Source organism: Coregonus lavaretus (assembly GCF_964263955.1).
Source record: "Coregonus lavaretus genome assembly, chromosome: 38".
Lineage (NCBI taxonomy): Eukaryota > Metazoa > Chordata > Actinopteri > Salmoniformes > Salmonidae > Coregonus > Coregonus lavaretus.
This window is the reverse complement of record NC_140025.1, coordinates 5,574,686-5,602,670: the sequence shown is the minus strand read 5'-3', so window position 1 is coordinate 5,602,670 and position 27,985 is coordinate 5,574,686. Positions and strand designations below refer to the sequence as shown.

Sequence of the window (27,985 nt, the reverse complement as noted above, 5' to 3'; positions counted from 1 at the left end):
TAGTGGCCAGCAGAGGCGCGTGCTCGCTCGCCTGGTGCATGCCTAGAACCTCAGACTAACGTTATTAATAATGATGATCCCTTTAGTTTCTCTCGTGTCAAATGTAATTGCCCATTTTTATTTCATTATGATAAATGCCTGTCTGTCACTAAATAGATTTTTGAGATTGTACTGCCCCCCAGTGGGGAGAAAAAAACGTTGAAGAACGTTTGTAAAACCGTGTAGGTTCTTGAATGCAGCCTATGAGGCTGCAATCACTCATGTGACTGGTTCAGGCTTGTTTTGTGTTTATCTAGCAACGTCATTGTAATCAGACACCAGACGAAGACGTTCCTGCAGAAGGTGATTTCGTCACTTGGTCCAACATTTAGATTTTTAAAAAATGGTGAAAGTAACATTTAACTCGTCCTTTGGACAAAGGGATTTGAAGAAAGCATGCAATGGCGAAGCGCTTATTCCAGATGAGAGGGTGAGTTGAGCTAAACCAATGTGGTGAATGTGTTTTTACGACGGCTGTTCGAGGCAACAAACTTGGATGACCGTACTTTGTAACCGTTTAAACAATGTTTAAACATAACTGAAACAAAGTAACGTCGATTAGAAACATGTCTCGACTCTTGGTAATTCAACCCGTGACACTAGCGACGTCGGAAAATGGCTGCTATACAAATCATTTTCGACAGGCTGAGTTGTGTTCGCAATTCCTGGCCTGGGCCAAACCGTGTTAGCGTTCTGTTTCGGTGTTGATTTAGTAGAGGCCTGTAACTGAAATACCTGAAGATCACTCAGGTCGTTCTTCCTATTCATTCGAACAGTTTTTCCTGTTTGTTGGTGTGTTTTGTTGTGATTCTGAAGAGTAAAAGGTAAACGTTTTTATGTAGACCTCATACACCACAAGGAATTCTGAGTCTGGATCTGAATTGATGAAATTAGTGTCGAAGGTCGGTGTGTTGTCTTTCCTCCTCAGCTGATAAAGCAATGGGAGGGAGTTTTTGATAACAACATGCATGCTGTGCACGGACACCTTTATTTTTTAATTAACCTATCAACTGTCAGTGGGTAGATGCTGTATCCGCAATAAGAAGCCTGTGAGTCCTAACTCTGTACCTGTACACAGCCCATCTGAAATTAGCCCACCCAACTACCTCATCCCTATATTGTTATTTATTTTGCTCTTTTGCAGCCCAGTATCTCTATTTGCACATAATCTCTTGCACATCTAGCATTCCAGTGTTAATACTATTGTAATTATTCTGCACTATAGCCTATTTATTGCCTTACCTCCATAACTTGCTACATTTGCACACACTGTATATATATTTTCTGTTGTATTTCTGACTTTATGTTTTTTTTTATACCCCATATGTAACTCTGTGTTGTTTTTATTGCACTACTTTGCTTTATCTTGGCCAGGTCGCAGTTGTAAATGAGAACCTGTTCTCAACTGGCTTACCTGGTTAAATAAAGGTTAAATAAAATAAATAAAATAAAAATAACTCACCCCAAGAGCCTGGATTCATGTTTATAAGTCTACGGTTGGTGCAGGGTAGTGACAACGTGTTATAGGTCCCGGCCTACCAATAAGAGCACAGTTATTCATTAAATAAATTACAATTCAGTTTGAGTGCCTGTAAAGGTATCTGGGTGGATACATGGTTCCATTGGAAATAGAATAGAGGAGAGATTACAATTCTATAGAGCATTCATTCACTATAGAGAATCTGAGTGAGTTGAGGAAAAATAGCAGAGGAATGCAGCAGCCAGGGACAGACCCGGGGAGAAAATGCCACAGTATAGAAAGACCTGGCCATCATGTCTGTGTCACCAGTATGAGAGCAGTTTGGACAGTCAGACAGGTGAGATTAAATGCTAATATACTTGATAAAGTGTCAGAGACTAGTGAAGGTCTCAGTGATGTGACCAGACAGCATGATCCACAGAGACCAGCCACGAGCCACCTCCTTAGTCCTGACCTTTAGCCATGTTAATAAGATAACCTGAAATGACTAGAGAGTGAGACAAGCATGGTCATCATTCAATAGCCCCTGTATCTGTTGCACATTTTGGAGTAATGCAAATATACACCTTGGTTTACCTCAAGCACGTCTCTAGTTGAGCTAGTTGGGACTGTATTGACAGTGGACTATTGGGGGGGGGGGGGTGAAACACATTGTTTTTGAGTGGAGTTTCCCTTTAAAGCTCAGGTTCTAAAGCCTTTGTGGAAAGGGTCATTGGACATGGCTTGTCTACACTACAGAAACTGTTGTAGGTCTCAAACATATTGTTTCTCTATCTTCCACTATAGTACGAGCATGGAAATCTGTTTTGTTTTCCTCATCTGATCTCCAGGGAGAGAGAGCTGTTGACATCCACTCTTTTGTTTCAATACGAACCCCACCCCAACTCTGCATAAACAACCATCAATGAGTTCAGGAAAAGGGCCTGCCACCAAATTACGACATGTGCCTCTGGGCTCCATAATATTAAAGTGAGGGAGCAAAACAACAGAGATGATGGAGAGGGCTAAAAGATAAGGCAGTAAATTAATAATGGGTAGAATGTCTTGAAGAAGTAGGTGAAGGGATGATGGAAAGGAGGTGAAAGGTCACAGAGAAGAGAGGGAGGGTTGGGGAGCAAGAGAAAGGGAGGAAGGATTAGCTGTGTGTTTTGAATGGTATGTTACATAAGCATCTCTGTCACTACTACCATACTCCAACCTTGCCTGGGCGGCAGGTAGCTTAGTGGTTAAGAGCGTTTTGCCAGTAACCAAAAGGTCGCTGGTTCTAATCCCCGTGCCGACTAGGTGAAAAATCTGTCTATGTGCCCTTGAGCAAGGCACTTAACCCTAATTACTCCTGTAAGTTGCTCTGGATAAGAGCGTCTGCTAAATGACTAAAACATGTAATAAATAAAAAATCAACAGAACACACCACAGCTGTATTGTGACTGAGCAGCACTCTATTTGAATCAAACACCATTTGGCTTTGTTGTGTTGGAGGGATTTATTTGAACAATAAGGAGGATTATTGTGGTCCTCTGTAGCTCAATTGGTAGAGCATGGCGCTTGTAACGCCAGGGTAGTGGGTTCGATCCCCGGGACCACCCATACGTAAAAATGTATGCACACATGACTGTAAGTCGCTTTGGATAAAAGCGTCTGCTAAATGGCATTATTATTATTATTATTATTATTTATAGAGGTCAGTTTTCTTGATGGTAGCCATGATTCATCCGGACTGATATAGCCTACTGTTCATTGAGACAGGTTGATGAACCAATATTATGTAATGGAACAAACAGGCAGACATGCTGGTATTGCGAGAGGCTGACCAGCTGTATATAGGCCCTACTCTGTATGTTCTAGAGCAAGGTTTCCCAAACTCGGTCCTGGGGACCCCAAGGGGTGCATGTTTGGGTTTTTGACAGCTGATTTAAAATAACCAACTCATCATCAAGCGTTGATTATTTGAATCAACTGTGTAGTGTTAGGGCAAAAACCAAAACGTTCACCCCTTGGGGTCCCCAGGACCGAGTTTGGGAAACCCTGTTCTAGAGGACCACAATGGAAAGAAGTCTCTTGACTTTTTTGTGTATGTATCCTCTGTCATTTTAATATGTACTGTATCTGATTGGTGTAATGTATTTTCAATGATTAAATCAAATGTATGTAATGTTTTAGCTCTATTTGTCTTCTCTTTCAGGACCTGGAGGATGGCATGCGGGTGCGTCGGCAGTCCAAGGTGTGGTGCTGGTGCATGTGCCTGGGCCTGGCTCTCATGCTGTCAGGTGTGGTGGTCGGAGGGGCCTACCTCTACAAGTCCTACATACTGCAGGTGAGAAGGACTTTCGGTTAGACCCCTATAATGCCATAGGCTCAACTATATACTGAACAAAAATATAAACGCAACAATTTCAACGATTTTACTGAGTTACAGTTCATATAAGGAAATCAGTCAATTTAAATAAATTCATTAGGCCCTAATCTGTGGTTTTCACATGACTGGGCGGGCCAGGCCCAGCCAATCAGAATGAGTTTTTCCCCACAAAATGGCTTTATTACAGACAGAGATACTCCTCAGTTTCATCAGCTGTCCGGGCGGCTGGTCTCAGATGATCCCGCAGGTGAAGAAGGCGTGGTTACACGTGGTCTGCGGTTGTCATGCCAGTTGGACATACTGCCAAATTCTCTAAAATGACGTTGATAGAGAAATGAACATTACATTCTCTGGCAATAGCTGTGGTGGACATTCCTGCAGTCAACATGCCAATTGCATGCTCCCTCAACTTGAGACATCTGTGGCATTGTGTTGCATGACACAACTGTACATTTTAGTGGCCTTTTATTGTGCCCAGCACAAGGTTCACCTGTGTAATGATCATGCTGTTTAATCAGCTTCTGGATATGCCACACCTGTCAGGTGGATGGATTATCTTGGCAAATGAGAAATGCTTACAAACAGGGATGTAAACAAATTTGTCCACAAAATTGGAGAGAAATAAGCTTTTTGTGTGTATGGAACATTTCTGGAATCTTTTATTTCAGCTCATGAAACATGGGACCAACACTTTGCATGTTGCGTTTTTATATTTTTGTTCAGTATAGTTAACGCTTCCTTTCTTTGGTTAGAGGACACATTTGCACACGCTGTGGGCTGGTTTCCCAGTCCTAGACACAGATTAAGCCTAGTCTTAGACTAAGAAGCACTTTAAATGAACCCCTTATCAGGAGATATGTTTCTGGGAAACCAGCCCGGAGTGTGCTAGCTAACTACCTATAGTGTTGGTAAGGTAGAGGGAGTCCGGGTGAGAGACAAGTCCTCACTGTCGTTTTCTTACCTTGCCTTCCTCAGGAGGGCCAGGTGTATTTCTGCGGGGTGGAGTACCGTGAACAGGACTACATGGTCCAGGACGAGGTGGAGGTGGCCCTGCCCTCTGCGCTGAGACACATCCAGGAGAGCATCCGTGTGCTGGAGGAGGTGGAGCTAATCAACGTGCCCGTGCCCGAGTTCTCAGACAGCGACCCGGCCGATATCGTCCACGACTTCAACAGCGTGAGAAGAGAACACTGCTACACACACACACACACACGGACACACACACACACACACACAGGTTTCCATCCAACCTTTTTAAGTACGTCGGATAAAAAGTCACGACAGGCCGAAAACAGAACATTTGTCGGTAAACTTTCCAAATGTCGACAACACTAAATACGCTAGACAAGGTGGGATCCTTTTGTGTCTGTAAAATGAATTATGTGAGAAATGTAATTGGAAATGGTTTTACGGGCAACTATTGATATAATAACCATCAAATCGAAGTAAACTTGGAGTCACGCGATGACGTGTGCTCCTCCCACTACGACATGGGAAAGAATGCAGTTTATCAGGCTACAGATGAAATAAGTTATGATGAACTTCAGAGTGGTGAACGTGCAAGCTGATGAGCATGATGCTGTCCAATAAATATTGAGGGTCTTATTCTGGTGACATGATCATCAATGCTTGGCTGCCGTTGACAAAAGAAAAAATAATCTTGCTCTTTTGTCCATAATCTCATCATGTAGGCTATACCCCCATATGTATCTGTGAGCTGTTGGCTAGAGCTTTATACTATTCCAGGTATTCCTTAAAGAGGTAGGGTTTCAAGTGTCTCCGGAAGGTGGTCAGTGACTCCGCTGTCCTGGCGTCGTGGGGGAGCTTGTTCCACCATTGGGGTGCCAGAGCAGCGAATAGTTTTGACTGGGCTGAGCGGGAACTGTGCTTCTGTAGAGGTAGGGGGGCTAGCAGGCCAGAGGTGGATGAACGTAGTGCCCTCGTTTGGGTGTAGGGTCTGATCAGAGTCTGAAGGTAAGGAGGTGCCGTTCCCCTCACAGCTCCGTAGGCAAGCACCATGGTTTTGTAGAAGATGCGAGCTTCAACTGGACGCCAGTGGAGTGTGCAGAGGAGCGGGGTGACATGAGAGAACTTGGGAAGGTTGAACACCAGACGGGCTGCAGCGTTCTGGAAAGCTGTTATTAATTGGATGTAAACCTGCACGCTGTGGTCTGATTTGTTTATATATACAGTATCTATGCATTTATGTCTCAGAGGAAAGTCATTCCTCCAGCGTATTAGCCTTCTTAAACTCATATTTGTAGAAACCGGTTAGTGTTCAATACTGTGTTAATAAAACGTGCTGAATTGAAGTTGTTGAATGTAATAATGTGTGTTGAGTTCTGAATGTACAGTACCTCTGGGTGTTTTTGTAGCGTTGGATCTAATTCCTTTCCTCCTCCCTCTCCTCCTCCTCAGAGGCTGACAGCCTACCTAGACCTGAGCCTGAACAAGTGCTACGTCATCCCCCTCAACACCTCCATCGTCATGCCTCCCAAGGACTTGCTGGAGCTGCTCATCAACATCAAGGTACCTGTAACACATGACTGGAGCTGTTTTATATGTATTTCAGTGATCAAATAATAATGTTAATTAAATGTGTTTGATTTGCCCCTAGGCTGGTACCTACCTGCCCCAGTCCTACCTGGTCCATGAGCAGATGATGGTGACCGAGCGTCTGGAGAACGTTGACCAGCTGGGATACTTCATCTACAGCCTCTGCAATGGCAGAGACACCTACAAGCTGGAACGCAGAGAGGCCATACTGGGTTAGTACTACTGACGCGCACACACACACACCATACTGGGTCAGTACTAGCACACACACCTTTTTAAGTTGTACCCTGAATAGCCATGTATTGACCATATATTTGTATATAAGGCATGCTGAATATTATTTGTGAAATTCCTTGGGCCCCTTGGTGGACCTGAGAACACACGCACAGCATTATACTCTGGCCAATGAACAGGTGCTATAGCAGATGTTTATACGGGCCTACACACTCATTTTTAATACACATCTTCCTTCATCTGTACCTTGCAGGCAGGGAAAAGCGTGAAGCCCTGAACTGCAGGACGATCCGTCATTTTGAGAACAAGTTTGTGGTCGAGACACTCATCTGTGAGCCTTAGAAGGGAGAGGAGGGGACTGGCTGCTTCAGACAACCCATGTATAGTTTCACTCACTGTCTACAGTGAGATTTTTAACCCTTCTCTCTCTCCTGTATCACCCCTCATAGATCCGTTACTCTTCTGTACTGCTGGTAGTTTGGAGGGAGAGTTGTCAAATTATGTCAAGATGATTCCAAGGCAATACTGTTGTATAAGGTGTAAAACTAATGAATTTTCCACTTTGTGTAAAGTAAGTACCATTTTCATTTGGGGGCAACTTCTCTTCAAAGAATAAGATCTGTGTTCAGTTTTTCTATATTTTGTGGGAATTGTTTTCTATCTTTATTCCTCTGGGGTTTATTAATGTTAAAGAAACACAAAGTGTTTAAACAGACACTAAAGTCACAGTTAATAACTGTGTTAAGGTATATAACTAGATTAATTAAATATAAACTCAATGAGAATATGCATACTTCAGCATAGAAAATGAATGATTTTTGTATCTGCTGTCACCAGTACAGTGCAATGAAACAAGAGGAATCTCACACCACAGGTCCGTCTGAAAACGGAGCATGTGGTAACTAACTTGTGTATATAGTCTGTAAAAATGAAGATTAATACCACAATAAATCTTAATCGTTTTATTGGTTTCTTCTCATGATTTAACAAATATCATATTTATTTCTAAAGTTAAACTTTTTTACTGTGCAACACAATGGCATTATGGACTGTTTTACTTGACATCCAGAGATGTTGTGGGCTGAGGGAATAGAACACTTGTTCTTACACACTTAATTATATATTCTCCATTTACACATTAAATGAATGGCTCCTCCTGGAGTAGTCGAATCCCAAAACCCATAACTTTATTGATCTTCAGACGTTGGGATCAAAGTTGACATCGATTTAGCTTCCACTTTAGTCTTTGGATGAGGCTGGTTTAGTAGTACCTGGGGCTGTATTTAGCATTGCACAGCGTTGTGGAACATTGCAGATAGAAATGTCCTGAATAGAGCTGACATGAGTCCTTATGCTACATGTCAGAGGCATGTTTATTCTACATAACATATCTGAACATTCCAAAATGTTGTGCTCTGCTGACCGTGCCCCTAGGGTCCAGTTCTGGGGCTGCCTTGTGAAGGGCCAACTGGGTTTCAGACACCACTACAGTATTAAGAACAATGGCATGCAAGACTCAAGAACAGACCCACTTTTAATAAAAAATAAAGGATTTGACTTACACGCTCAGACACGGCCAAGCACATTAGAAATAGAATACTTGTACCTCATTATATAGACTATAGAAACACTCAATGCATCAGTTTCAGCATGATGAAACCATTAGGTCATTGAAAGGTTTTGGTGCCGGTTACAGTTTGTTGGTTAATTTCTACAACCAATGGCTGGTTTTTATGCTCATTTTAATATTAGTCCTCATCTGAGGCAGTAATACAGCTTATTTTTATTTATATCATTTTATTTCAGTAACAATTCACTATCGTACTACAAATGTATGTGCTTTCAATCCCAAACAACTCAAAGATCTACATTTTCAAACCCATCCCACTGGCTATTTTTATTGCAAATGGAAGTGATACCTTAAACACCTACACACACGCACACACACTTCAATATGGCACAAGCTTCCTTTATCACCTCCTATAAATGCATCATGAAACCCCACCTGTCAACGATGGTAATATAGGTGAATATTTAAAACCAAACCAATAACCACACCATACCTAAAATATTAAGACAGGAATAATCAATATAGCAGAAAAGGAGACAAATGAATCATTTTTCAAAAACATGCAGTCTGCCACCCTTTGGTGAAGACCCACTAGAAGAGGAACAAATAAGCGTCAAATACTGAAATAGTTGATACAAATTAACACTGCAAATGAGTGGCCAGAGTATTTATCTGCCTAATAGAGGCTGCAGATATTCCTTCTGCTCTGCCAAGACAGGCAAAGTCAATCTCCTCTCGGTCTTGATTACAAGGAGGTGAGGCAGTGACTTCAACCTATCAGTAATTTTGCAATTTGAGTTTCCCTTCCTCCTCTCCTCTTTCTACTTTGGACAGACAACTCCATCTATCTCAGTGTTTCTCAAACTTGTTTTGTGCCAGGGAAGCCAACGTCTTTCCTTAGACCACTTCAATTGAAACTAGAACTGACCAAATCAGTGTCAGCAACATCCCAGAAACACTGCTCTATCTATCCTGATACTAGAACTGGCCTGTGAAGTGAGGCAAGTGAAGTAGTGACTGAGCATACTCCAAGCCCTAGTGTTCTAAGCTGCCCTAGCTAGCCTGGGGCCAGAACCAATTAATTAACCACTGAATCCAAACTGAAGGGAGTTTCAAAATGTGTGTTCAGGTGAGCTAAAATCTGTTTCATAGTGTCTTTTTTACCCCCAGTCTTACCTGCCACTGTAATATCTAGCTTTTATCGTCTATATTTTGTCAAATGCAAACATACAGTATGTGCTTGTCTTGCCAGTGACTGTCAGCTTTGTTATGTCTCCAAACGTGACATTGTATAAAAAGTTCAAGCGCAACAGTCCATCTCCCCATCACACTAACCAATAGGAGCTCCTTCTGGTTTTAAATAAAGAAAATGTGTGAGTCTAGAAAGGCTCTGGGGGTGTCAGGAGAGAAACTATTGGAAAAAGTATTCTCATTTAGCCTCTTCTCTTGGGCTGAGAGTAGAGACCTTCATCAGGTTGATCTATTTCTATCCTTAATCAGCAGCGCTACCTACCATACCATCCCACCCTCCCTATATAATACAAGGTCCAAATAAATAAAACTGTTTAAAATAAGGGCAAATGGGCAAAATAAGAAAGAAAAAAAACACTCATCCTTGTGGCCTTCCATATAATAATCATAAAGACAAAATGAAGCCCTAATAGTACATACAAAAAACCAACACCATACAGTCTCCTCATATTATTCAAAAACAGGGAATATCTACAAGTGGCCGTTGTACAATGTACTTCATCTGGTAAACCGGTTGAGGATGGTTGTATACTCTTCATGAACGCTCTTCGACTTCCACAGTGTGATCATGCTCTGTCTAACAAAGTCTTTGACCTTCCTATACCTCTCCTCTTCAGTCGGCGTAGTGCATGATGGACTCGACGTAGTTCCCGGGGAAGAGGCCGGTGGTGCCGCTCATCGTTCCTTCGTACCAGCCGTCGTCGTTCTTCTTGATGACGTAGATGATGGCGCCCTCGTTGAAGGACAGCTCGTCCTCCTTGTCCGCCGCGTAGTCGTAGATCGCCACCACTGTCCACCAATCAGAGAGGAGGATGTTAGAGGAGCGGAGAAAAAAGGGGAGATAGGTAGAGAGAGGGAGAGAGAAAGCACAAGGGAGGGAGATGAGAGAGAGCGCAAGACAGAAAGACAGAGGGAAGAACAGAAGAAGTAGACAGGGCATGGGTTAGATCCGGGTGGAAGAGAGAGAGTCGCTCGCTACCTTTCTCCATGTAGATGCGTGGGGCCCACGGGGGGTCCTCCTCTGCGTAGGGGTCACTGTACTCCACCACGGCCGACTCTTCCTCCTCCTCCTCCTCATCATCCTCATAGTCCTCTGGAGGCGGAGGGGGCGGGGTGGGTTCCTCAAACACAGCCTCTTCTACGGGGGGCGGGGGAGGGGGCACGTCTGAGACTGGGGGGAAACAACACAGTCAGGAACCACCTTGTCTACATTCCACTGGTTAGTTAGTTCCATGTTGACTGACACTGGCATTCCCATGCGTGTGGCGTAGGGCTGGAGTGGTTGTTTGGGCGTCCATGCTGAAAGTGTATAAAGACAAACAGAGAATTCTGGGGGAAAGGAGAACACAATTTCAACGTGCACAGACGAGAAGTTTATTTCAGACAGGTAAATCGAAGTTGATGGATAGTTCAGCTTTGAAGTATCGACGATAAAAATACTCGTTACGTGAGTAAAATAAACGCATGCACGAGGGAGCCACTGCGAAGACGAGGCAACAAGGCGGAGGAGCGAAAAGCCACTTACTGGTCTCTTGTACCCGAGCCACAAAGCCCATCAGAGGGAGCTGGGGAGTGATCTGCATGGAGGGGGGAGGGGGGGCAACAAGAGGACCTGCTATACACACACCATACCACAGGAAAAAGCAGAGAGAGGGGGAGAGAGAGAGAGAGAGAAGAAAAAGAGGAGCAGATTGTAATCAGGAAAGAAAGGAAGAAGGCAGAGAGAGACGTGGTGGAATTAGCATTTAGAACATGAAGCCAGTTAGATCAGTAGGCAGACTAGGCATTAAAAACGGCTAAATCAAGAGCAGAAATCCTTTCACAAAAGACAGCGAGCTGCCGAGAGTTAGGCGCTTTGTGCCTTCCCATAGGTTCGCCTGTCTGCTGAAATCAAATGGGGTTTTCATGTATGAATTCAATACTCTAGTGAGGTTCTGGAAACTCACAAAACTGTATAAATTTTGTTTCCACAAATGAGTTACAGGATGGACCTGGCACCCAAACGCTCAAGGATCCAAACCAGACAGTAATATATGAAAGAAAGCTCTAAAAGGCAGACAATCTAAATGAGAAAGATCTCTAAACACAAAAGCCCATTTGCGTTCTGGTAGGAGTGATATTATGTTGCTGGTCAAGGCTGTTACCTGGGACCTGGTTGAAGTGGGGTCCTCCATTGGGCTGGTTCAGGGCCAGGGGCATGTTGGAGTTGGGCTGGCCCGTCACTGACGCGGGCCGGCGGTACGGCAGAGACCCCCCCACCGCAGGAGGGTTCTGTGGTTGCACCGGTCGGTTCATGCTGAAGAACTGGGGGGCACCTGGGGTACAGACAGCAAGGGGAACCAGAGAGAGATTTTGGTACGGTGTAGCTATGTCACTAAACTTATCAATCACTTCTGTTTCCCGTCACATGATGCACTTCATTCATGGGATCGATTTAAGCACTTTGCTGTTTTTGGTATTCAGACGTCTTATCATCATGGCATATTTCAAGTCAAAGACCCCTTTCAGCCATAAACTGTTACATCACTTACTGTAAGATCACAAGGACAATTTAACTCATGCACAAGGTGTGAGGATGGCATGCAGGTGGTGACTGGGATCGATGGGAGAGAGTTGCCCTAAGAAGGGAATGAGAAAGATAGAGACACCCAGAGGAAAAGACAGAGTGACAGATCAGACAGTGAGAGGGAGGCTGATGGAGGAACTCTGATGATGCAGACACACAAGGTCTCAGGAGTGGAGAACACAAGTGGAGAACGACCGGCCCACGTCACAACAACCCTGCTGGTACACAGACATATACAGGTCCTGGGATGGGAGAGATGGACGGGATGCAGAGGTGGTGGTGGGGGACACACTCACCTTGTGCGGGGGTGCTGAAAGCAGCAGGGCCGGTGCTAGTGACGGCAGTGGGGAGCTGGGGTGGGGGGGGAGGGGGCACGGGTGGACCCTCAGGAGGGGGGGTGGGGGAGGGGTTGGGAGATAGAGGAAGGCCAGGGAGACCATCAGGTGGGACGGGAGTAGTGGTGGTAGTGGGAGGTGGCTTAGCAGGGTTGGGAAGGGCAGGGGCGGTACCTGCACCATCAGCAGGTGGGAAAGGGTAGAAGGCAGCGGAAAAGAGGAAAGGAAAGGAGAAGGAAAGACAGGAGACGAGATAAAGACAGGTGCTCAGACACTATCAAGGGGGAAGGAAGGAGAGAGTTTAAAGCAGTCAGACAGTATTGCTCTTTAGAGAGGTAGTAGGCGGAGCTTAGACACAGTGGGCAGGGCATGGGGCCGGACCTTACCTGGGAATGCTGTGGGGGGCGGGGCAGGCGTTGGCACGGCGATAGGCAAGCCCACAGAGCCGCTGCCGCTGTTCTCTCTGCTGCTGCTGCGGCTGCTGCTGCTGGGGTGGCTGCCTCCACTGCTGCCACTGCTAATGACGTCACACAGCCCATCACATAACCCATCAGATAACCCACACCACACCCGCTGGCATTGGTTCTTAAATCATTTACCGTCTAGATTAGAGGTTACATACTTTGTAGGGCCAGTTTCCCAGACACAGATTAAGTTAGTCCTGGACTAAAAAGTACTGTGATTTTTTGTCCAGCGCTAGGTTTAATCTGTGTGCAGGAAACCAGTCCTTAGAGCCCTATTGGTATCAAGCACAACCTACCAAACCAGAGTTTCTCCTGGACCAAAATCCTGCCCCCACCCACCCAGCACTGACTGGATTTAAATGAACAGCTCTGCTTTGAGATGACATGTACAGCAATAAAGAAATGAACAACAAAACATCACAAATTACAACGTGACATTTAGCGGTGGTCGATTAGTGAGACATGACGTGACAAAGACAGAGAGGCGCGACAAAGCTGGAGGCATCTGAAGAAAACCAAGGCGAGAATAAAGACGAGGAGACTGGAGACAGGGAATGTGTGAGAAACTGGAAGGATGGATGGATGGAACGACCAACGCATAGATAGAGAGGTTGAGCTGAAAGAACAGTGTTTAATTTAAGCCAAGGTCAACCATTGCTACTATTAGTTTCAATGTCAGTTTCAAACGTAATAATGAGCTCAGAAGGAAAGTGAGAGGGTTCTGACAGAGAAAAGGGATCAGTTGTATTATAAAGCCCAAGCTTCAATTCTCTAGTGGCAGATCCTCTGCCATGTAGTCCTAAAGATCTTGTTCTCACTGCCTGGTAGGAGCCTCAGTGACACCCAGAGCTGCTGGCGCTTATCTAATCTGAATTTCCTCTGCTGTTACGCAGGTGCTAAAAATACATTCCTTGGAAAAGAGAAACATATTTGAATAAATGTCTATCTGAGCTGTACGTTTGTTCTCTGTGCTTGGTGTAGTGCCTATTCAAACTGCGGGTAGGTTTGGGAAAAAAGAAGTTTAGTGCTATGTAGCTACAGTGTCCACAAGCTATTGCAGCAGATCTTCCCTACAGGGCAGTTGAATCAAAGCGTGTCTGTTCAGTGAGTCCAGGGCCGCTCGAAGTGTGTTCTAGGCCTGTTTTTAGCTAACGGTGTGCTGAGAGCATGCGGGGCGGGGTACCTGTACGTGCGGTTCCTCTGATTAACAGATGCAGTGCGTGCAGGGCTCTGCTGTGGGGGCGCCATGTTGCCATGGCGCGTCGGGCTCGAGACGTAGTCGTTAGGGACAACGGGAGGACGCACCGGCTCGAGCGTCCTATAGGGGGAGTGGCGCCTGCGAGGGGAGGGGTATGAGAGGAGTTTAACATCCACAAGTGAAGAGGGGGAGGGGGGGAGAAAGAAAAGGAGGACAAAAAGAAATAAAAGAGAACCAGTGCAAACTCAAAATGGGGTGTAGGTGGGAAAAGGCTTTCAATGCATCAGTCGTGTCCACAGCTGCTGCTTCAGTTCTTACACAGCCCGACATCAACCGAGGACAATGATGTCTATTGATGTGCTTCAGTGGAATAAAAAGCCTCAAAGTATGGATGAGCTGCCAAGTATATTCTCCCCCTGTTCTTGTTTACAGGATGGAACTTTGAGAGCTGTTGCCATGGAAGTCGCTCTGGATAAGAGCGTCTGCTAAATGACTAAAATGTACATGTAAATGTGAGAGCATGAACAGCCTGAATTCGAGGTGAGGGGGGAGGAGTCACGACATCACACATATGGGGGGGGGGGGGGGGGGGGGGGTGGGACAAAAGCAACCAAAACACCACAGACAGATGCCTCCTCTACACCAGAGACTGGACTAGGGCAGTGTGTCATTAACGACCGACATGTGTCTCATTTCAGGGAGGACATGTTTGAAGGTCACACACACACACACTTTAGGAGAGACATAAAACACAATGTTATAAACCATTTCATACATTACTGTTATGGACAGGTCTGTAGAGGGGGATACAAACTGGACAGGGACACAACAGGACAGAGCAACAATAACAGTAGCCCATAATATCAATATACATATTTTAAGATACCCATTCACTGGAATGTACACACACACACATTTCTGATGAAATTCATTCTATCATCAAACAGCATATCATTTGCCAGAGGCTAGCTTTGACCTTTTCAAAGAGGTCTGCTCCGGACCTTAAATAAATGTCACTAAAGGTCGCTGCTGAGAGTTGTAAGGGTGGTGAGTGGGAAGCCTGGTCCATAGCTCACCATAGGGGGCTTAGGAGGAGCACAGGGACACTAAAGGAGTCTGTAGTACAAAGGGACACCTGGTGCCTGTATGATCACATCTTGCCCATTGATGAACATGTATAAAGATGTCTGAACGTGGTTGCTGAGACTTAAAGCATGTTTTTCTCGAGGACATGAGCAGCATGGACAGGGGCTGTGGTACCTGCCACGTTTACATACCCAATGGTTCCCTTCCCTGACATGGGTGGGCTGGGTGGCTTCTGTGTAGGTGGGTTGGTGCGAGGGAGACCTGCGGCTCCGGCCTTCACGTTCTGAGCACTGGCCTACAGGACACGGTGAGAGAGGTTACAAAACAACAACAGGGAAGTACTAGTCAACAGAGCAACACAACATAACCTGGGATCAGACAACACACTCTGGTCATACACGCATACTAACTTTGTTTTTAGGGTTTACATTTCGTTAGAAATCCTTACCTTAAACCTTAGCAACCACTAGGTTCATTTTAAAGGCAAATAAGTGAAGCAAAGAGAGAGAAAGAGAAAGGAGGATTAGTAACTAAGTGAGAAAATAGGCAGAAAATGCACATGAACAGAAACACATGTAGCAATGTTATAGGCAAGCAACGAACAATTCACACACTGTCCTATTCAAAGTGACTCACACCATTACCACCACACCCTTGTGCTTATCCCAAGGGCCTACTACTGTCTTTGTATCAAACAGGGGGGAGTTTCTTAAAACGTTTGTCGCACTAAGATCATTGTTTGTCCATGATCTTAGTGCTACAAAAGGTTGATGAAAACTCACTCCAGTACAAAAATAATATGTACTGCTATCATCAGGAATCCAGTCGGTAACCGTCAATGCCCGGACTCCACTGCTCCCTACCTTGACTCCGTGGCCCATGTCATCCAGCAGGCTGTAGTCGATTGGCTTGCGGATGTAGCGCACCGGCCTCTCTGGATTGGCCGGAGCAATGATCTTATGTGTGCGAGAGGTGTTCTTATTGGTGGTCAGGATGCCAATCTCCCGCCTGGCCACTTTCTCTTTGTGGATGTCCACTGTCTGGGGCCGCACAAGGGGGGAAGAAATACAGTTAGCCTATTTCTTAAGAGAGACTTGAACAAGACAGCTTTTTGAACTAGGCCTATCGTTTCGAATCAGGTATTCTTAGGCTAATGGATGTGTATGTGTATACAGTGTGTGTTCCACTTCCAGGCAGCCGTACCTGTGAGATGTGGTTGATGGAGGACTCCATGCGGCGTAGCTGGGAGGCCTGAATGTCAAGCATCTGCAGGACATTGTTGGCCAATGTGTTGATAAGGTAGGCTACGCTGGCCAGGGACTGGGTGGTGTAATTCTTAGTCTCCTCCAACGCTCTGTGCTTATCTGGTGACTGAGAAGGGAGAGAAGAGAAAAATAAGGGAGAGGGAGAGAGGATAAACAGATAGACATCAGTAACAGAGAAGAGCGAGTAGAGGCTATAGCAAAACAAGCCAAAAAGGACAGCATCGACATCATATAAATAGGATCTTGCAGGGGCTGAAGGATGACTAGGCAAGTCAAGGCCATCTGTTTTCAGAGGGAAACAGAGTTTCCTGGAGATGAACCTTTCCTTCCTTTTCTGACCAGGACTTCCCTTGTTGTCAGTATGTCATGTATGACATTTCTTTTCTCAAAGGCCAACCCTCTACCCTCCCCATCTGCCCTCAATTCCATGGATGGTAGATCAGTCATTACACCCTTCATTTTGAAGTGTTAAATATCGACTGAACGCACGGATTCTGGCATGTGTTTCTCTGCTGCTCATTAAGAAAATAATAGATTTCGGTCTTGGGGGTGTGGTTCGATGTGGCAGCTACTGATGATTGTCCCCCATGAGACACCATAGGAACAAAGCCAGTATTACTTCTTCAAAATAGTAAATGATTCTAAGATAACTTCAATTAATTACATATTTCTTGAGTTTTTGCTGAGGTTTTAGTCGCGCAATTTTACATCTAGCTAAGGTGTTTGGTGCAGTATTTCTCAAGTAAAAAGATATGCAACGTGTTGTCTTATGTAAACAAAGTCAGATCCGGTGCACTGACGGGTAGGTCTGTCTCACTGTCTGCAGTAGGATTGGATAGAGCGCAATCACCACAGCTGTGTATCCTGTGTTAGAGGGCAAGTGAACATTGTTGAAATCAAAACCCAACCCTCAAGTAAGTCATGACGAACTCACTTACAAAACTCAGTTTTGGACGAGACTGACTTTATGAACAAAATTATCCTATTTACACTTTGTAGTCAATTTTGACACTAGAATAAATGTGTCTGACTAATATCGATGCCACATAGGTCGTTTTCTATCAGAGAAGTTGTTTATTGCCTTCAGATGCGCTTTAACAACAGTGAAAACTAGGCAGCCTCAGTCACCAATTCCACAGTCCACAAATACACCTGCATGCCTTACGGGGGAGTCAAAAGCACCACTAAGGAATTACATCCATTCTCAAGCATGAAGACAGACAGGTTATCTGTCGGTAATCAAAGAAAGGTGCAGTTGTAGTGCACTGGGATGACAAGAGCACACAACCTTTCACACTTATAGTAGTCTCAAGATCAACTGACAGCATTCATCAGATCATTTTTGATTTATAGCCAACCTGCAATTAACTCAGGTGGAGGAAAATAGGTGTTGCTTATATAAATCACTCATACTTTAGCAAAGAATAACTGACAAATAGGCCTACATCAGGCAGACCAGAGGACTTCAATCTAACCTCTCCCTAACTGTGTGGCTTCACACAGTTCCAACTCCATCAAGTTTGCTGACTACACGACAGTAGTAGGCCTGATTACCAACAACGACGAGACAGCCTAGAGAGGAGGTAGGCACTCGGACGGCGTGGTGCCAGGTAAACAACCTCTCCCTCAACTTCAGCAAAACAAAGGAGCTGATTGTGGACTTCAGGAGGAACCAGGCTGTCCTCATCAATGGAGATGGTCAAAAACATCACAGAAATGGTCAAACTACACAGACACCGTGGTGAAAAAGGTACGACAGCGACTCTTCAACCTCAGGAGGAGGAAATTCGGCCAGTCCCAGAGGGCCCTTACAGTTTTCTACAGGAGCACCATCGAGAGCATACTGTCAGCCCCCCACAACAGACATTTACCCTGCCCCCACCCCCCTATGGACATTTATCATTGCTACAGTTGTAAATATGTATATGTATATTATTATTATTTCATTCACTTCTCTTTTTTTACCTGCACTGTTGGTGCTCGGAGCTTAAGAATTTCACTGTACCCTGCAATTACATCTGCGACCCTGTGCATGTGACTAATCTAATCTAAAACAAAAGAACAGTGATCCATTCTGTGACCAACTATATAGGCTGGGGCCTATTGGGGAACCAGCAGACTTTTATTGAACAATCTCAGATTAGCCTAATTAAATATATTGAGTCCTGGGTGGCGCAGCGGTCAAAAGCATTGCACCGTAGTGCTGAGTCGTGTCACAACCGTCCGTGACCGCCAAGCGCCGTCCGGGGTAGGGGAAGTTTTGGCCAGTGGGGCTTTCCTTGGCTCATCATGCTCTAGCCCTTGTGACAGGGCCAGACGCCTGCAAGGTCGTCAGTCGAACTGTGTTTCCTCCGACACATTGGTGCGTCTGACATCCGGGTTAAGCGAGCAGTGTGATAAGACGTAGGCGGCCGGAGGACGCATTACTCGACCTTCGCCTCTCCCGAGTCCATTGAGGAGTTGCAGAGATGAGCCAAGGGACCTAATTGAGGGAGAAAATGTTTTACTAAATATATGCTTGTGGCCATACCACCCAGAACACGCCTGTTCAGGGTTGGGCCTGGTTAGTACTGGGACGGGAGACCGCCTGGGAATACCAGGTGCCATAAGCTCCCAAAAATATTTAAAAATAAATAAATCAAATAGTGAGTCTGTGCTTGAGCCGTGTGTGTGAGAATGAGAGTCATGATCACAGCTGGGCAGAAGCAGAAGAAAGATCACAAGTCAAGACATCTTTAGTCATGTTAATTATTAACTATACCCAATAATGTGATTGCGCATCAGTGCCAGGACAATTGAACACTGGTGACTTTAATAATGTTTACATACCGTTTTACCCACTTTATATGTATATACTGTATTCTAGTCATGGCTCATCCTATTTAACTACTGCTGTACACACTTTTGCTATTCATATACTGTCCATACACACCATTACACACATTATTTATATACATATACACCGGACTGACATTGCTCATTCTGATATTTGTGTGTACTGTTTTGTGTTGTTAGCTATACTGCACTGTTGGAGCTAGAAACATAAGCATTTCACTGCCCTGCGATAACATCTGCAAAATACACAGTGGCCGTTCATGAAAATGGTTCGCTCCTACAGATAGTGAGTCACATGGCCGTGGCTTGCTATATAATGCAGGCAGACAGGCATCGAGGCATTCAGTTACTGTTCGATTGAACTTTAGAATGGGAAAAACAAGTGGCCTAAGCAACTGAGCGTGGTATGATCATCAGTGCCAGGTGCGTCAGGTCCAGTATCTCAGAAACGGCTGGCCTCCTAGGCTTTTCACACACGACAGTGTCTAGGGTTTACAGAGACAGGTCTGACAAACAAAAAACATCCAGTCAGCGGCAGTCCTGTGGGCGAAAACAGCTTGTTGATGAGGTCGAGAGGCAACAATCGTGCAAGCTAACAGGCAGGCCACAAACAGGCAAATAACGGCGCAGTACAACAGTGGTGTGCAGAACAATATCTCGGAAGGCACAACTCGTCAGTCCTTGTCACGGATGGGCTATTGCAGCATATGACCAAACCGGGTTTCACTCCTATCTGCTAAAAACAAGAAGAAGCGGCTCCAGTGGGCACACGATCACCAACACTGGACAATTGAGGAGTGGAACAACATTGCCTGGTCCGACGAATCCTGGTTCCTGTTGCGTCATGCTGATGGCAGAGTCAGGATTTGGCATAAGCAGCACGAGTCCATGGCGCCATCCTGCCTGGTGTCAATGGTACAGGCTGGTGGCGGTGGTGTAATGGTGTGGGGAATGTTTTCCTGGCAAATGTTAGATCCCTTGATACCAACTGAGTAACGTTTACATTCCCACAAAGAACTCCGGCTGTTCTGGAGGCAAAGGGGGTCCGACCCAGTACTAGACGAGAGTACCTAATAAACTGGCCACTGAATGTATGTGTACGTGACCAATAACATTTGATTTGACCATGAATGTGGTCGTGGTGGTTGGTGACTACACTGACAGCAGTCCGGAAAATGTTGTAGGGCAAGAGGGATTGATGTTTCAGGTAGAGGTCTTCACAGATCCACCTGTGCCCGAATACCCGAGAAGGTCCGGATCCAGAATTTTTTATAATTTCACAGGTCTGGGTCGGATCTGATATGATTGTCACGGGTCTCGGATATGTGTAATTTTAACTGACTTGTTAGGAAGGACCCGTACAGATCTGAACGCGACTGCTGCAGTAGAGAGAGAAATTGTATAATTTATGCATATAGCTTGTTGTTGGCCAATCAATCATAAGTCATCAAAGCGGCAATAGGCTACAGTCATAGAGCCTTGCTCTGTGTTGCAAAAGTTAGGAGATATCAAATCAATGGAAGATGGAATGAAAATTATGGAATAAAAAGTTAAAGGAGAAGGATAGGTTACAACAACCAAGAGCCAACAGGCAGGCAGGCTGCTACTTAATATTCTGAATGGAGTTATTTGTAACTGTAGGATGAGAAAGTGCATGCACTGCAGCCTCAGTTAGCTTCTCCCGGTTTAATGCAGTCCAAGACAGGTACTACATAATCATATTTGATGATACATAACCTTGCTATGGCAGCTATTAGTCTACTATAGCGCGAGTCGGCTTGGATGGTTGCTGTCTCATCTCTCCCTCCCTCCCCATATCACTCGCTCACAGTATGCCCCTCCCCCGCCTGCTATAGCAGCACCTCTCTCCCTCTTCTTGGCTTTTATCAGCTCCAGTTAATTAAACATGATTTTCTGCTGCTTCCATCACTTGGATCAGATTGGACCTGGAACCGGTATAGTTGTCCTCGGGTCCGTTCAGAACGGGTCTCTATATATTTTTTAATGAATTTATGCATATCGGGTCAGGGTGGGAAAGCCCCAGGTCCATTTCGGAACAGGTCCAACTTTTTGGACCCGTGAAGACATCTAGTTCCAGGGCTGTGGCACGAATTACAAATTGCCAAACGTTTCACACTCAGTGTCAGAACATCACTACATTAGGAAAAATGTACTTCGTGGCATGACTAACGTTAACAATTTTGCTTGTTCTGCCACTGTCAGAGCCACCAGTACAGTCTATAAAACACACATTTTCCCACTCTACAGTCAGTGGTACAAGAAGTTCTGCATTCATGATACAGGATGTCCTTTCCAATCTGCAGTGACTTATTTTGGCACACATCATAAGGCTGTAACGTTACGTATTGGCAGGAGAAGAACGCTTAAAAGTGCCACACAGGATATATATATTTTCTTCACGACCAATGTTGACAGCTAGCTAAATGTTGACACAAGTCGGGAATTTCAAAATCCTACCACTGGAGAATTTGACAGCAATGGCTGCTAGCAGTGCAGCTAACTAGAAACCGTGGCTAGTTGGAATTAGCTAGCTACCTAGCCCGTTTGCTATAGTCATAACAATTCGTTTACTTGTAGCTTCTTCGATTTACTTCTGGTATTAGATCACGTGTCCCATCATTTGATATTCAATTAAATTCATTACTTATTTACCTTAGCTGAATACCTTGTTGTGTACCCCATCACGACACTGTCAATCATGAAACCAGCTGTGCCTGGTGTGCCCAGATAATTCGTGCTAGCTCAACTAGTTAGCACAGCTAACTAACTAGCAAGCATCATTTGGTTGGAGGTAAATAGCTAATGAAGTCAAGTTAGTCAAAATACTAGCAACTAAATAAACGTTTGATACATGTATGACGGTTGGAGAACGGCAACCAATGTTTTCATATTAGGAAAAACATAGCTAGCTATCTACGTTCCACATGAAGTAGCCAACTAAGGTTAGCTAGCTAGATATACCCTAGCTTGCTCGTGCTAACAGGAGCACCCTTGCAGTTGAGTCGCTGCACCTCCTCGGCATAGCTCGTAGCCATCACTTCGCCCACCGTCAAAGATGATACTCGTAGAATGTATAATTGATAATGTTATAAAATGATTATTACCTGAACATAGTTGCTTTCGCAATACTCGGCAACTCTTTCCAAATTAGTAAAACTATCTAATAATGCACTACGTCCAGCTGGAATCTCCTCTTCCAAAAGCATTTGTAACTCCGCCATTTTCACATCTTTAGCAATCAATGCAAGCCAGATCCTAGCCTCTCCACCGCTAATGCAGAGGTGGCGTTGGGCATCCCAACTATGACGGAGAGTGTGACAATCCGTGACAAATTGAATAATAAACGGAAGTGGATGTGATACCTAGAACTCTGCTCTTTCAATTCCTTGCCTATTTACATTGTGACTGGTGTAAATTATGAGAAAACCTCAAGATTCTGTTTTGAAAGGAAACAATACCACATGGAAAAAGGCTGTTAATAAATCCAGATGTTACTGATATTATTTAAATGTTAAAGTATTACACATTTTAAACAATCAATGCTAACAAAGCGATACAGGGGAAACAGGGCTGGGGGATTGAATCAGAGACACTGCAGATACAGAGTGAGCACTTGTTGACAATAATGGCCTAGACCTCTTGACAGATGCAGGATACGCTCACAACCGGGTGGCTGCAACAAATGTGCAAAATATTATATTCCTATCCTAACACACAAGTAGTGTAAACTTTATTAAAGGATGAACTGTCTAAATGCCATGTATCTGGGGGAGTGGAGACCACGTGTTTTGGAAGGCAGTTCAGCTGGAATGTTGTGCAGAAGTCCAAGAGCGGAGATAAAATAGCCTTCACTTGGGCAGCATGTGGTTTAAGGCAAGGTTTAAGACAAAAACATCAATGGTCATGCAGCTTGAAAAGATAGGTAATGATCCTCATATTGAAATAGGGGGGACAAAAAGCTACTTCAGGTGGTAGCTCAAATGACCGTGTCGCCATTGTTACTGACTTGAGCTACTCAAAACCATCTTCAAGAGCTGACTGACAAGTAGCCCTACAAAGCTCACCATCATGTTTACAGTTATTTTAACAGTTCCACTCGGTCTAGAACCTGAGCTAACTGACAAGTACTTTCCCAAATAACTCCGTTCCTCTTCCAAAGATGGAGTTTGAGACAAATGTCCACTGTTAGTTAGCTTCTTCTGCTCACAGTGATCCATGTGTCATCTTTAGGCGTGGACACCAGCTCAGATCTGGCCTCTACCACATGTCCCTTCACCTGATGCAGCTTCAGTTGGCGCACCACAGTGCTGAGGAGGACAGTGGCCACTGTGTACGCAAACCTAAAAGGTGGAGAAATGGTGTTGTGTAAAAAGTTAGTAACAAGCCCACATCATTATTCTTTGCCTGGTAGTGACACTCCCTCTCCATTTCCTTTCCTTTGATGTTGATAAGTTGCTCCTGTGTAATTACAATCAGAAAATGCCCTAGACCCTTGGTTAAATCTCAAGTGCACGCCACTATGCTTTCTCATCCCCGTTACCTCAGCTCAGGACAGGCCTGGTTCCCTGAGAATCCAAGCAGAGAGAAGCTTTTCCTGGCTGAATCTTCTGTGAATCGGTCTGGGTCAAACCTGAATGGACAAAGTGCAAGAATTCAAACTTGGTACCAAAAAACCCCGGCAAAAATGGCCTCTATAGGTGGCAAAAGGTTCCAAGGAAAATACATATGAACACACTTGTAGGGACGGTTCCAGGTGTCTGCATCCTGTAGGACTACCCCAAGGGCATAGATCACCAGTGTCTGAAAAAAAACATAGGATTAAAGTGTTTTCATTATTCACTTTAAACTTAAAAATTCAGTTGTTAATTTTAAATCCACAAGCACTTGCTGACTGTGACAGTGAGCTGTAGATAATAAAGGGACTAAGTACGGAAGAGGAGAATAAGATACCTCTTTAGGAATAATGTGCTGATCGACTTTCCCTTCATTTTCCTGGAGCCGGGCTGCGATGGGCGTCAGTTTGGCTGTCCGCACAGTCTCGTTCAAAACCTGCTGGAAGTACCTATAGTATAGAAGATACATTTTATCATGCCTATCAAATATAGGTCTATAAATATACCTTGAAGACATGCTACCATGAGGATACCTGCCCCTTCTGCTGTGACCGACCAGGGTTCGAACCCGGGTGTCTTGTGGGCCACAAGGCTGTTAGCCCCTGTTAGCTTAGGCATTAGCTCAGGAAGCACACCAGTCTTCAGGTCTCAGATAAGGTACACATCATGCAAGAGTGGATCTGAAACACCTCTGTTACACTGCATCACATCGTTGATGTTACTTGGCTGTCAGACAGAGTCAGAGGTCACCTGAGCTGTGGGATCTTATCCAGAGATACAGGCTCAGAGCCCAGAACATCTTCCAGCTCCTGATGCAGCTTCTCCTGAACTTCCTCTGATGTGGACAGGAAGTGTACTGCCCAGATGCACACTGGGAAAATATTACAACCACAACGAAAAACATAAACACTTTGTGAGAGAGAGATTTTCTGACAAAATACTAACCAAATGTATGATTTTATTCTCTCAGAAAAAATGGACGATTGGATACACCATGAGGCCGCAAGTTATGACATAGATAGGCAACTACGTATAATCTATTTATTACTAGTACTCACAATTAGCTGTGATGACACAACCTGCCAGTGTGAATACCATGCTGTCCTCCATCACCTACAAAAGAGAAACCATGAAAACAATCATTAATTAAAACAAAAGTAGGAAGGAAGTTTTATTTTCCTCTACACTTGAATAACAGCAACAGGACACTCTATGCTCTGCCTCAATGAGTCTGTTGTCCTTATAATCAAATAATCTGTGCATCACCTGTCTCTCTGTGAGGTTGGACTGGAGAAGAGTGTCCACAAACGCTGTCTGACTCCTTTGTCCTTTCCTCTCTTTAGCCACATACATCAGCACTGTTTCCATTTCTGCCAGCGCTGTAAACAAACATAATGTACTTAGCATGAGGACAGAGAATTTATACACATAGGGAGATACTCTGACTTTTTATTTCAGACACATTCAGTAAGGAAGTGGAAGTTTTCTTAATGCCGAGATGTACAGGTAACACATATGATCCATAGCAGTGAACTAGTTCTCACTCACCGCTCTCATAGTGCTCCTTTCTGCTGGGGCTCTTCTCCATGGAACCGTCCAAATAGCCTTTTCCGATCTCCGACCAGATCTGACAAGTCAAAGGGAATTATCAGTGAAAACCTGCAAACAACACAGGTCGTAATGGGCATATTTTCACCAGAAACGGTGACTGCACACTCACTGCCTCGTGGTTCTTTCGGAAGCCGATGACTTCAGCATCATTCCGGAAGCGGTCACCCAGAGCGAGTTGAGTGACAGCCTTCATGGCCAATCCTAGTAGATGGGCACAGAGGGGCGTGTGCTGGTCCTTAGGGAAAGATTGCCACTTCCCCACTAACTCCTCCACCAGCTAGAACAGGACAAAAGGAGAGAGAGAGAGAGAGAGAGAGCGAGAGAGAGAGAGAGAGAGAGAGAGAGAGAGAGAGAGAGAGAGAGAGAGAGAGAGAGAGAGAGAGAGTGTGTCAATTAACTATAACATCCCAAGGAAGTGAGCACAAAAAGCTTTTGGAGTAAACAATTACTAATGGATACACAAAAACATAAGAAAGTATTGCAGAATACTACAGCCGAATATTTAAAAAAAACAGTCAAATGAGCCATTGTGCAAAAGGCAAACCTTCAGCAGCAGGGGAAAGTTTTTCTCCAGGGTGTTGTTGATGGCACTCTCATACAACTTATTCCTCATTACTGTCTCTGTGGCCCCTCCACCCATTCCTGACTGGTACCCTAGCAACGACTTCAGCATTGTCTCAAATGAGTCCGCTACAAGTAAGGGCAGAAGATGTCAGTGGAAAAGATGTTACAGTTTCTTAATTTCAAGACAACACTGTACATGTATAACGGAAATCACTTGAATCTGTTACAATGTCTATCTATCCCTGCATTCCACTTAGAATGGTGCAATCAATTAAGCATGAATTTTAAGTGGTATGTTAGTAAGAACAGAGCACCTGTTTCCCTTTGCCCCAATAGTTTCCCTCCCTCCCAAGTACTCACTAGTCCTGTTGGGGTTGATGTGCTGCCGTAGCTGGTCCACTGAACCCAAGCTGACCACAGGGCGTCCTCCAAACCAGAAGGATGCCACAGGACCAAACTGTCCATGTAGACTTGCCAGGAACTCATGCAGACTGCCTCGGTTCACTATGTCTTGTAGATTTCCATCCCTAGATTAAGAGAATGCGACGAATAAACCAATATTAACCAAGGTCAGGCCAGGGCTCGTATTCAGAAAGCTTCTCAGTGTAAGAGTGCTGATCTAGGATCAGTTTAGCCTTTTATGTGAAGATGAATAGACAGGGGGATCTGATTCTGGATCAGTACTCCTACAGAGACGCTTTATAAATACAGGCTCAGGTCAAGTGTGGTGACCTTAGCTGAGTGCTAAAGAGAGACAGCACTCAGAAAGTCATAAAACATATCTGGTCATAGGCTACTCACTTCTCTTCTGTAGGGTTGAGACCTGGGATACCAGAAGCACTTCTTGATGACTTGATAAAAAATGAATCAAGCATGTTACTTTCAGTTTCAAGAGAGACATATCATAAATTAAACATGACAAGAAATGCTGTGGGTTTTACATATTCTAAGTCCATGGCAGTAACCTCTAAAAACGTGAGCTTTTAAAAAAAGTATATTTGTCCACTCCACAGTCCACACCTTTGCCATATGTTCTATAATTCACCCAAACTGCTGAAACATTTGAGTGCTAAAGGTAGATGCATAAAATGTCCAGGGACTTTTTAACTGTCATGTCACTATAAAACTGTGCACAAAGTTAGCAGCTTATAAGTAGCCTTAATGACATCGGTGTATAAACAATGTTGCTAATATAAGCATAGGCATTGACTTACTGGATACAAATAGAGAACTGCGCCGACCAGAATGATGACAAAAGTCACTGCAAATATCGCAAAGTCCAGCATGTTTGTTGGTGTTTAAAAAAAAAACCCGTTAAGATAACTAGCTAAAGAAAGACTACACATACGTTATAGCTACCACGTCTACGGCAGCAGCATCATCACTCCGTGTTCTACTGCAAAGCCTGCACAGTTAGTGAGGCCAGAGCAATGCATCTCAGAGCGCATGGATAAATCAGAACGCACAGAACCTGAAAAAATATCTATCTATAAAAGGTTACTAGCTACTGAAGCAACCATTGATCTGGCACGGCACAATTGGCTAAATCAATTCAGTGGAAAGCTGATTATTACCTATCCAGATAACTCAGTGATTAGAGGGAGGAAGCAATGGTGCATACAAAAATAATAATCGAACAGCACACATATTTTGGGCAATGACAAAACTGGAGGTGGATCATAAGTAGTGTAAATAATGATAAAGACAGGAGAGCAGATAGAGATTTAGTATCTTAATATGATCACCCTGTTGCAGAACACTTGTAGTGTATTTGAGGTTTAAAAAGGCTTCTGAAGTTTGTAATTTTTCCACTTTTAAATGTCAGACCCTACAAACATTTCCATTAGTTATAATCCCCCTAATAATTCACATTTCCTGTTGCTGCAGGATTATTTTCCTGCTGTAGCAAACTGGCAATGATGTCATTCCGTTGCTATAATT

General features: G+C 44.4%; 3 protein-coding genes across 7 annotated transcripts; 1 reads left to right on the top strand and 2 right to left on the bottom strand.

The window, feature by feature from the left end:
- Positions 1 to 231: 231 nt before the first annotated feature.
- Positions 232 to 7,628, top strand: LOC311112377 (integral membrane protein 2B-like). Its single transcript, XM_084155485.1, has 6 exons — positions 232 to 469; positions 3,702 to 3,833; positions 4,851 to 5,051; positions 6,294 to 6,404; positions 6,493 to 6,643; positions 6,919 to 7,628. Exons 1-6 carry the CDS (start codon positions 383 to 385, stop codon positions 7,005 to 7,007), a joined length of 771 nt encoding a protein of 256 aa, XP_084011611.1. The 5' UTR covers positions 232 to 382; the 3' UTR covers positions 7,008 to 7,628.
- Positions 7,613 to 22,554, bottom strand: abi2b (abl-interactor 2b). 5 transcript variants are annotated; one of them, XM_084155440.1, is made up of 10 exons: positions 22,361 to 22,548; positions 16,339 to 16,506; positions 15,999 to 16,175; positions 15,327 to 15,430; positions 14,035 to 14,187; positions 12,774 to 12,904; positions 11,631 to 11,801; positions 11,012 to 11,101; positions 10,466 to 10,657; positions 7,613 to 10,275 (listed from the first exon to the last, which is right to left on the bottom strand). In XM_084155440.1, the coding sequence occupies exons 1-10, from the start codon at positions 22,475 to 22,477 to the stop codon at positions 10,100 to 10,102; spliced, it is 1,479 nt and encodes a 492-aa protein (XP_084011566.1). In that variant the 5' UTR covers positions 22,478 to 22,548; the 3' UTR covers positions 7,613 to 10,099. The 5 variants fall into 5 exon arrangements, with proteins under 5 accessions (XP_084011566.1, XP_084011567.1, XP_084011568.1 ...); XM_084155441.1 differs by having other exon boundaries at positions 11,012 to 11,098; XM_084155442.1 differs by lacking the exon at positions 11,012 to 11,101 and having other exon boundaries at positions 22,361 to 22,554.
- A 160-nt stretch (positions 22,555 to 22,714) lies between these two features.
- Positions 22,715 to 27,444, bottom strand: cyp20a1 (cytochrome P450, family 20, subfamily A, polypeptide 1). The gene is made up of 13 exons (XM_084155448.1): positions 27,259 to 27,444; positions 26,846 to 26,895; positions 26,405 to 26,571; positions 26,025 to 26,170; positions 25,590 to 25,757; positions 25,418 to 25,496; positions 25,136 to 25,248; positions 24,928 to 24,982; positions 24,620 to 24,740; positions 24,207 to 24,318; positions 23,992 to 24,056; positions 23,797 to 23,886; positions 22,715 to 23,596 (listed from the first exon to the last, which is right to left on the bottom strand). Exons 1-13 carry the CDS (start codon positions 27,328 to 27,330, stop codon positions 23,446 to 23,448), a joined length of 1,389 nt encoding a protein of 462 aa, XP_084011574.1. The 5' UTR covers positions 27,331 to 27,444; the 3' UTR covers positions 22,715 to 23,445.
- Between the last annotated feature and the right edge of the window lie 541 nt (positions 27,445 to 27,985).